Source organism: Dysidea avara, chromosome 7 (assembly GCF_963678975.1).
Source record: "Dysidea avara chromosome 7, odDysAvar1.4, whole genome shotgun sequence".
Classification (NCBI taxonomy): Eukaryota; Metazoa; Porifera; class Demospongiae; order Dictyoceratida; family Dysideidae; genus Dysidea; species Dysidea avara.
The window spans coordinates 36,664,265-36,675,152 of record NC_089278.1 but is presented as its reverse complement, the minus strand read 5'-3'; the positions used below and the strand labels follow the sequence as shown (position 1 = coordinate 36,675,152).

Genomic DNA, 10,888 nt, shown 5'->3' with positions numbered 1-10,888 from the left:
GCACTTGCAGGACAACTAATGTGATTTTTAGTGTCCTATATTGCTGGCACACATGTTGATAGTGCTCTAAAGTACTGGTACATGATCTTCATGCCATCCTTTAAGTATGTATAGTTAATAATGAATATGCAGGGTTAGTTAAACTACATGCAAGCTAAGGCAATTGTATACCTACTTGACAGGAGGTGGTGTACAGACTGTACACAGAACACAGTTTCAGTTTCTACATGATGTTTACCTTACTGTCAACAAATTAAACAAAACTGAACTTGTGCATAATTTTTTAAAGCCAACACATTTAATTTTGCAATTATAGTTACTGTATGGAAAGCAAATGTTCTATGAAAGTGATAAAGTCCTTTAAGGTAACATGATTATGATCCTATAAGCATATTTAGAGTGAACGGATATAAGCAGGATTAGCGAAACAGTTGTGTCAAGTCAAGTGATTGCACACACAATTCCTCAGTGTAGACTATGGTATACACATGGTGGCAGTAATATCATTTTTCAGATGCACAGTAGTACCTGCCAAATCATGCTAGTTATTTATTTACTATAGCAGTAACGAGGAAAATCTGAATAAAGCCTCATACAGTTTTGCATGTCAGTGCACACCTATAATTATGCTTAAAACATGTAAGTGTGAAAGAAGCCTAATACAACACACTGGATAAACACACAGATCTTAATACTCAGCACTGGCACATAGCATAGAATGCAGAGCACTTTTGTAGTAGGGAAGGCAAATTGCAAATGTACCTGTATTTGTCCAGAGTTTGTGGATGAAAAATTCCATGAACAAAATGGTGCATCAAAAAGGTCCTAAAGATGAAAAAAAGTTATGACCTAGGCAGATCAAACCCATGTAGGTTGGTCGTAATCACTTGGCGTTAAGGGAGGTACATAAATCGCCACAGTTACTTGTCTGTGGTTTGACAGGAATGCAACTTTTCGTGATCTTTCTCTTACCATCAGAGCCTTCATTGCTATATCAAAAGCACGTATTGATTTGCTACAACATATTAGAGTTGCAAGGTGATAAGTGTTTAATTTCGCTAATCGATATGTGCTTTGCATGTGAAGACACTATGAAGTAAAGTTGAGTTTTAAAAGGTGCACAAAAAAGTACTGTTTACAAAGAAAAACATGTGTCAACATGTGGGTGCATCTTACATGTTAGTTGAGTGTTCTACTACTTGTGTTGTAGTTTACTAAGGAATGTAGCTCAGATTTTCTCTACACCTTGAGCACCACAGAGAATGAACAGAAGCACTTGTGAACTGGTGATAATAATCCTAGAGTAGCCTGATGATGAGTGTTTCATTATCAGCACTGATTGTGTTGATTCATACCAAGTTTGGTATGACAGATGGACAGTCAGATGGCTATTCAGCTTATATATAGGTATACGACTGCTCGATTAGAGTATATCTCTACAAATGCAGGAGCTAAAGCATTTCTGAAATAAAGTGGAGAATCAATATTTCCCTAATCCCTTCACTTTGCTATAACTGCAGTTGCTTACACAATATTCACAAGTCTACCAGCCATCATAACATTCTTTATCTTCTAGTTTACCTGCCACATTAATTTTGTTGTGGCCTTAGTGAGTAATAGGCATACATATTAGAAGTATTTGGTAACTATGTATTCAGTTCTATTGCTTTTTTTTCTTGACAACCATAACATTATTATGACACATAAAGCTACACATTGACTATCTCTTTGTCAAATTACGGGTACTGGCCATACGAAACACACGTGGTAACATTTCACACAAGTCAACAAACAGCTCATCTGACAGACCCTATAGATAGTAAATTTTGTGACATGTATACATTCATACATTACATGACTTACTGGTGGAACAACAAATTGTATAGTGCGTGCATCAGCCCCTCCCCATGACGTGCTCTCCATCATAAAACCTACCACATGTAATCTGCTACATTAATAGCTGACAGCAATATCATGTACCTTTAACACACTTCATCACAAGTTCAGCTCGTTTCAAACACCAGTTAATAGTCATCTCCTACACACAGTACATATTTCATATACAGCAAATCAAATTACTAAAACATTAATTTTACATTTCCAAGGATATGCAATTGTTGGAGGGCAACATACATTACAAGAACTAGTGATGCCATGATATATCTTATTATTGTGATAGAATTGTTTTATGATAATCATGATAGAGAAAAAATCTATATCGTGATATAAAAAATACAAATTATTTAGTGAAAAGTGGCTTAATATTTGTAAACTATGAGGACATTTCTCTGGAAACATGTGGTGATGCATAAAAGAGTGAACTTTTAGTCAAATCATCGTTAAAATTAAAATCTTGTACTGTGAAAACATCAACGTATTCAATTCATTTAATATATTGTGACTATCATGATATAAGTCCCATGATATTGTGATTGTCATATTAAAATTTTTCATATCGTGGCATCACTATACTAATAAGAACACAAGTCACAATTTGACTTACTGGTGACATGTCATGTACCATCAGTAGTGGTATAGTGATGGTGTGTATGTCATGATGTGATGCAGCATGTAAGCAGTTACGTAACCCCACCATGACAGAGTGACGTGCTGGTATGTCACTGACTGACAACAATGGATCAGTGACAAGATGAAAGATGACATGAACTTCTGATAAATTAGAATGTCTTGTCACATATACATCACCTGGGAGAGAGAGTGTACAATAACCAAAATGATCAAACCTAGATAAAAATATTTGCAGCACTGCTGGTGGTAAAGTAGAAGGCACACTCATTGGTGGGAATTTCTTCCTCCGGGATGTTGCTATGGGTTATTTACTTTTAAGCACACAGTACCTGCCAGCAAACTATACCAGTCAATTCTTTTTTATGCACTGTGTCCTGTTATGGATTTCAAATGTGTACCTAAAGAACTCACCTTACAATTTGGTAACTTTCATACAAAAAGCAAATGTGATAAAATTAAAACATGAATTTATGGAAGCATGTGTCACACTGCCATGCCACTACGAATAGTACTGACGTCAGATGTGTACTATGTGTTCTAAACAATGTGCATGTAAGAAAGTGAGGTGCTTTTAGAGGTGGACTCATAGACAAAATAGAGTGCAACAGTGAAAGTAATGGTTTACTTCTTTGCCTGGAATGATGTCAGTTAAGGGACAAGTTTGTGAGTTAAAGTTCAGCTGAAATGAATGAACAAAGCCAGAACCTTGGCCCAAATGTAGTGCAAATTTGTAGGGTAGAGACCAGAACACACCTTCATGAGAATCGGAATATACCCCTGAGAATGACAAGTAGTAGAAAGCTAGCAGTTAGAAGGACTAGGAAATCATATAGTTGCCAGAATGGAACCAGTTTACAGTTTATTTCGAGGGGAAAAGATGGTGTATTATGTACAGCCCCTATAAGTCGTCATTAGTATGACACAAGTGACATCAAATTGTCTGGATTGTATAAAGCAGTGTGGGTGATTAAACATGCAGATGTGTGTAGTGTGTGTGCGTGCGATGTATGTGTATGTTTGTGTGTGTGTGTTTGTGTTGTGTGTTATTCAACAAATTTAAAATACACTGTGCCATGAGTGTGTTTGCTTATATATCACTGTACAGTAGAGATTATAAAGATTAACCCAACAAAAACCAGTGTCATTTTTCCTTCACGGCAGCTCAGCATGCTGTATTGGTTGGGCAATAACTGAACCCATATATGTTTTCAGAACTACCAAAATGCTTTCACCAAGTTTCTATGGAATATTATATTTGTACTATTTAACTGAACTATCTACTAATCAACTAACTAACTGACTGACTGACAAACTAACTAACTAACTAACTACTGTAAATTGGGGACCAACGAAATAGTACATTACTATATTGTCTGGACAAAGTAACTCACTTATACTTCACTTTATTGATAATACAGTGCTATCATGATGTAACCACACAGTATACCTACCTGGTGATAACATTACTGACTCAGAGTGTTCCAGAAATCCTGCAGGACCTAATTCAGATCCACCACTTTCAGCATCTCCTCCTCTGAATGCTGCCAAGTTGTAGCCATGTTCTCTACCATCATTAGAGAAGTCACTAAGAGAGGATGAGTTCAGAGATGATGGCACGTCCAGGCCATTCTCATCAGTAGCTAGGATTCCATTAGGACTAATGGTGGTAGAGTCTTTGTTCTCCTGCTTGGTGGTTTGTGCTAGTTTACGGATCGCATTGATTTGCACATCAATATCAGCAAAATGGAAATCAGTTGACTGGTGAGTGATGCTAGCAAATACTACAATGACCAAACAATGAAGACATTATATTCATGGCAATAATTGAGAATGGTGCTTTTCTTTACAAAAAAAATGTCTGTTTTGGCAAAATCAAAGTTTTCACATTATTTCCAAATTTCCTTTATTGTCTTATTATCTACACTACTCTACAGTCCAAGGAATGTTCAGTCTATTGTATTGTGTGGGTAATTTTAGATTTATAGTGCTGGACAGTAGGAACAACAAAGTAACCACACTGAAAGTAAACTACAGGTAATATTTCTATAGATGTCACTTCAGCCCAACAGGTGCTTTTGGAATACCACAGTACTGCCAGTACATACAATGCATGCATCATGCCCTGTCCTCCTTTGTGTCCCATCTAAAACCGATAGTGGAAGGTATCGACAATTTATGGTACTGTATAATGGCTTCTCTACATTTGTAGCAGGAATTGCCAATATTGTCCATAGTGAGCGATGATTGTAGAAGTATTCCTTGTACCATTCTTTGTTTCCTGGACATAGCTGAACAAGAGCATAATGGACACTTCACTATGGTTTGGCCGCATTCAGACAAAGTCAGGCACCATTCTTTCTTTTCGTGTGGTATGTGCAAGTTTACCAATCATAATTATGTTACAAAAAGTAACCAAACAAGTACAAGCAAAATGAATTTCTGTATTCCATAGAAATATAAAGTAGTGAAACAAGGGAGGTTGCCTAGCTACACTTGAAGTAATGGATATTCCATCCTTAATTTCTTGTACTTGTGTGATAAGTATTGACTACCAAATCAGACATGCAGAATGAAAGCTACATTGAGACACTTCTCAAATAAACATTTCCACTACATGACTTTACAATAACACAATATACAACTAAGTAAGCTGCAAAACACTGTCTCAATATTAAGGGTGTCTCACACATACTATACTCCAGTACAACTATACCTCTCTTGTTTTCTCCCAGTGTGTTGATCCGACTATCGACCAGTAAGATCAATGCAGACAACTTTTCCGAGTAGAGAGACATGGCTGTCTGCAGTTTGTGTGGCTGGAATGTGCGAGCACCCCTATAGGGGATATAAGTCAAGTAGTGACCACATTATCTTTCAAACACATTCTAATTGTACAGAATAGCATATTAAAGTACAGTACTACTGTAAATGACAAAAGTTTTGGTGAATCAGAACATGAAGTACTTTGGTAAAGAAAAGTTTGAAGACTTTACGGATTATTTTAGGAACTATTGGGGTGAGCCTGAGCAAGCCCCACACTGGCAAGAGAGCTGTAAGTCATCGTCGATTACATGACAGTTTACGATCAATATCAGTCATTGTTCATTACACAGCAACTTTACGATTAAATAAACCTTACTAGTTCTTTAGTCAACGTCACGGATGAAATCAATGGTGGAGATTACTGGACTTCCTTATTTGTATTTGTCATCATCACTGTCACAGCAACTTCTTGATTTTGCACACCTTCGGAATGAGCTCCACCTAAGAGGCTGCCTACATGTTTTTGGAATCTTCAATAGCGGTGGAAGCGAAAACACGCAACTCCAAGCACCTTCATAGTGATAATGCAGCTATTTACAACTGAATGATGACAGTCATAGTACTAGTGACAACAGTCAAAAAGCTACCAGATTGTTCACAATTGACTGCGCAGTCTTCGACACTTCCAACCATAATATATGCAGCGGAATATAAAAGAAATGTATATACATTGATTTTAATTGTAATATTTATGTAGTTATTCAGAACATGTTCAATATATGTAATGACTGCTACTGCTTCACAGTCACAAGATCATATAAAGCACAATTACAGCTCGCTCCATGATGATAGCATCTGTCTAGTTATAAACTTAATTGAGTGGCTAAACTAATGTTGGCTTGAGTGACTGATTGCTTACTGCGGGCTATTAGCCTGCAATATGCACAGCAATTCAATGATCAAAGTGAGATTTGCAATGCTTGAAGTCTTTCTAGCAGGCCTCTAACCATTTTAAAGACCCGCTTGTATATCTTAAAAGAATATGCTGAGATTACTGCTATGCAATAATCTCATAATGGTTATTGCTTGCTAGAATATATAGTATAAGGGACCACAAGTCACACACCATCATAACTTGTGCAGTTCCCACTTGTCTATGTTACACGCAATCAAAATACGTAAATTTACAGATGCTGGTTACTATCTTCTGATCATGTTTGATAGGCGGTAAGTTGTGTGGAACATACAATCTTCATGATGAAAGAATAAAAAAATGGCACAGAAAATGTAGGACTTAAAATAGGCCTAGGCAACAGAAATTCCGCAAAGTTTCAAAGTGTTCAATAGAAGCAATTACAGGCTTCCTCACAAATACTGCTTTCTTACTATTATTTGCCATCCAAGTTTGACTCTTAAAAGTTATTTAATATTGTTGTGAGGGGTATAATATTATTAACACATTGCCTTGTACGCCATTAATTATGTTGTCTATAATCCTGAAATTCACACCATTGTGTAAAGGACAAAATCAATACTGTAAAAACCCTAAAACTGGAATCATTAATTCTTTTACAAGTAAAAGTATGTTTATATCTAACCCCACCCCACTCTCCAAATCTCTTGCAGGTAACTAGTGTATAGCAAATAACACACAAACTCTGTCACACCATATATAAGTTCACTATACACATCATTGAGGTTATGAACTATTGATCACACACATACCCAGTAAATGTGGTCGAGTGCCTACACAAGTCCAACACGTTGCATGATAACATTCTCAAGTTGTGCATCGTCTTCAACTGGGAACCTGAATTAGAGAAAACAAGAACAACATGGTCTCAGAATTTTAATAATTTGACCCTTTGGTGGTATGCTCATCCATAAAACAAGTAATTTAGTAATCCTCAATGCTATAGGCACAAACAAGTATGCCTATAGTCAGTAATTTTGTTAGACTACATTGAATGCTCCTAATAGACTGTGACCTCCAAAGGGCTAATTTTGTACTGTATATGCAGGTGTACGGAATGATAGATACAGAGAATTTCCTTACCAAGATGGATGGTGAAACTCTCCTCCATTCGTGGTTCAGGTGGTGTTTCAGTGTACCCTTCCTCCTGTGGAATAATGGAGCCTGAAGACACTGCTCTCTTGTCACCCAAAAGAGACTGAGTCCTGTCCCCTGAACAGTGTAAACACATTGAGCATGTCTCACAATCAGTTAGTGATAGAGTATAATATACTGGTAATTCTTAGAACAGCCACACACTACTAGAGTACATATACTGCTATACTTTATATATCAGACTCACTTCCCAACTCATCATTTAACATGTCATCATGAAGCTTTACTACAAAGTCACGATACTCTCTCTTCTGAGTTTCTTGCAACTGACTTAGTTCACTTGCCCAGTGAGCTCCCAGGGACTACAAAATTATAATATGCATTAAGTAAAATAAGTATCCTATATTATACTGTTTTAGCAATTGAGTTTGTCACATTGACATTAGAATTCGGCACAAGAATTCATCATAATTAAATAGTGCTCAGCAAAAACTCAACTTGTTTGCACAAACATTGGTTTTGAGAAAAACTACACTTAAAAATCGTAAAATTACACATGCTACAAAGAAAAGACACACAAGTATTTATTGGGCCATTGTTCAGAGAAGGAAGACTAAAATCAATTAAAATTATACACCATCTTATTCGCCTGCTCACGAAGAGTTTGAAAATATTGCTTTATTTCTGTAGCCCCAACAGTCTATGTATCACATATGTTTGTTTACAATGCGGTAAACATAAACAAGATTGTAGTCCCTTCATACCCATATGTATAAGTGACTACAGAGCTAACATTGTACTTGCTAATCTACAGTGTATAGTGAATTTTAAATGAAATTCCAATGCTGCAGACTAATGCAAACAGAAGTTCTGGCTGCGAACGTAACCGTTTGTTTTCAGTATAGTCGCTATAGAAATCAATTTTCTTGCATCTAGTAATACAATTCCAAAACTACCCCACCACGAAAGGATGAAACTTTGATGATCCATTTCTAGATAATGCTAAGAAAATTAAAAAAATTGGAAGATGTGCGAACAAGTCAGGTTTTTGTTGAAATGGTCACAATTGTTTACAAGGAAGCAACTCAAGCCATTAAGTCTAAGTCCATGAAATTAGGTTAGGTAATCCTAATACATGTTGCTGTCAGACCTTCAGTGCTGGTTACTGTAAAGTGTTAATAATAATAATAACCGCTCATAATGAGGTAATCATTTTTGTCATGGAGAGTTACACTTGAGACACTAGAAGGTAACTGAGTTAGTTGTAAGCAAAGCTGATAGGAGGTAACTAAGCAAAGCTGATAGGAAGTTAATTAACTTATTCACAAGTAACTTGTGAATGTTGCTGAAAAGTTGTAGCAGAACAATTATCAGCTTCTGTATACAGAGTTGTTTACTACAGTTATACAAGAATACATCTTGTTTTCGTGTTTTCTCCAGCTGCCAATCTTGCTATACAAATGAATTTTAATGCAAAAGTGACAAATTCAAATTCAATCATCTAAGTGACAAATTCAGTTGCCAAAAACTGCAATTTGACAAGTAAAGATTGAAGAGAAGGGTCAGTGAATTGAGACAACAGTACTCAATCCCAAACCTGTGCATTTCCTACCCAAACATTACTGAATCACATAGTACGAATATTTACTAGCAGTTTAGCAACCATAAATCCAAACTTCAGGGATCTGAAAATAAAGTGACTGCTCTATTAGACCATTCTATTAGAGTAAGCCTTCATCAGCATCAAATATTTCTGTTAGCAAGTGATGAGCTAGTTAGCTACACAAAATTGGTACCTGCAGCAATGTAACAGTTCTGATGATACTTCATTAAATAGTACCATCAACCAGATAACAATAGATACTGTAAAATTGGTGTAGTCCTAGCTACAGGTGTACATCCAGACACACAATACTCATTCTCAGAACATTGTTTTCAACTTGGATTGTACTCATCCTAGAAAACTTTAGTGCAGTTACAAATTAAAACCTTACTAGTCCATGAAGTTATATTTCCTTGTATAAAAAAAGTTCACGCTTGTATTTCCTTGCCAACAATTTTTGACATACCTGTAAATGAATAGGGCCTTTATATATTTGAGACTGAGGATATGTCTGAGTGATGCCTGGCATTTAGTCATGGTGAAATGTTAAACAAGTATAGTCAAGGCCTAAAATGATTGAAAAACAGTTGTATGATACATATCCAATGGCTCTAAACTTAATGTTAGTTTTTGAAGAAACAGCATCAAGGAAAGAGGACAAGGACATCAACAAGGAAAGAGTTCAAGACACTAAAAGTAGACTCTATTAATAGCCAGAGTCTATACTTGAGACCAGGATTTATTTTCCAAATGTGCTGGAAACTCCAGCAGGAGTTTATTTGAATGTGGCTTTCATACGAGGACAGATAAAGATTACAACAAATTATATCAGGTTACTTCTCGTGCATGAGTGTGCTCCCTCGTCATCAAATTCACATCACTCTCTGAATGTGTTGTACCAAGTCCAGCCATTGCTGCAGCTAATTTACCCGTTATCCTGCCAAGCAGTCCTCATAATTTTTACATAAGGCCCCTATTCGGTGATTATTAGTTTCTCATCCAGCCTTTCTAATTATTATGATGTGGGCGGGAGGGTATTACCATTATGCCATTATTTTATAATATTAACACACTGATGTACAAACCTTGTCCAAATTGTCTTTCTTTCTTACTACAAACATTTCCTTCACCAGCTGATTCTACTTTTCGTGATCGCCAACTGTTTTTCGACAGTCAACTGAAAGCCTGCTTTGATGAAGTCGATAGAGCACGATTGCAACTGGCACTGCAGCAATTTGCTAAGGAAAACAACAGTTCTCCTGGTGATATATAGGGGATTAGTGGAGGATTTTGACCTGAAATTCAATGGGGCATTTTTGACTGCTTGAAATTTTAGGTGTTTGTTTTAACTTGCAAGCTAAAAGAATTGACCTGTTTCCTAAAGTTCCTTACAGCCATATTACATGGAGATTTGACCACTAGTCGTTCCCCCATGGGCGGAGAATTAGATTTTTCAAAAAGTCAAATCCCCACTACGCCGACTCCCGCGCCACGCCCGGGAGTGGGGATAATAATTATCCCCCGCCTACCCCCCTCCCGGGCGCGTAGTGGATAGGTCCAGGATAGGTGCATTATGCAGCACAGAAAACAGTTATAAAACAACTTGCCATTTAATCGTTAGTCCATGGTTAGTCCGAGGGTCAAGCCCAGGGTTAGTCACATGATCAGTGGGTGAGCTTTATGTAGAATTAAGCGGGTCGATAACTCCAATCTATGATAACGCGAATCATAGATGCGCGAACTGATGATGGAAAGAAGTTGCCGGTGTCAATGAGCTGGGCACCCTGGAACTGTGAACTAGTATTATTAGTCCATGGCTGGAAGCTTGTACTGGATACACAGAAGATCAGGCCTCCATCCTAGATCTCCATTCTTACACGAAATGGAAATGAAGGTAAACACACATAGACTAATGGAACTTGTGA

General features: G+C 36.9%; 2 protein-coding genes across 11 annotated transcripts in view; one reads left to right on the top strand and one right to left on the bottom strand.

The window, feature by feature from the left end:
- Positions 1-1,653: 1,653 nt before the first annotated feature.
- LOC136262567 (FERRY endosomal RAB5 effector complex subunit 3-like) lies at positions 1,654-10,842 on the bottom strand. Of its 2 annotated transcripts, none has more exons than XM_066056892.1 (10): positions 10,571-10,842; positions 7,608-7,722; positions 7,349-7,477; positions 7,018-7,102; positions 5,243-5,364; positions 3,981-4,310; positions 2,504-2,706; positions 1,981-2,038; positions 1,864-1,931; positions 1,654-1,810 (listed from the first exon to the last, which is right to left on the bottom strand). In XM_066056892.1, exons 1-10 carry the CDS (start codon positions 10,571-10,573, stop codon positions 1,721-1,723), a joined length of 1,203 nt encoding a protein of 400 aa, XP_065912964.1. In that variant the 5' UTR covers positions 10,574-10,842; the 3' UTR covers positions 1,654-1,720. The 2 variants fall into 2 exon arrangements, with proteins under 2 accessions (XP_065912964.1, XP_065912963.1); XM_066056891.1 differs by lacking the exon at positions 10,571-10,842 and adding an exon at positions 9,801-9,917.
- The window catches only part of LOC136262568 (GRIP and coiled-coil domain-containing protein 1-like), a 38,127-nt gene continuing 37,728 nt past the window's right edge, over positions 10,490-10,888 (top strand). For 3 of the 9 annotated variants that reach the window (XM_066056899.1, XM_066056898.1, XM_066056900.1), the window contains exon 1: positions 10,490-10,857. The gene's annotated coding sequence lies outside the window, so the exon portion shown is untranslated. The remainder of the gene's footprint in view (positions 10,858-10,888) is intronic. The other 6 variants (XM_066056897.1, XM_066056896.1, XM_066056895.1 and 3 more) reach the window with 3 other exon arrangements.

Coding starts and splice junctions, on each gene's coding strand:
- LOC136262567 (XM_066056891.1), bottom strand. CDS start 9,875: ATGGCTGGACTTGGTACAACACATTCAGAGAGTGATGTGAATTTGATG. Junction 4,311..5,242: donor ACTGGGAGAAAACAAGAGAG/GTATAGTTGTAC, acceptor TGGTCATTGTAG/TATTTGCTAGCATCACTCAC. Junction 1,811..1,863: donor TACAATTTGTTGTTCCACCA/GTAAGTCATGTA, acceptor TACTATCTATAG/GGTCTGTCAGATGAGCTGTT.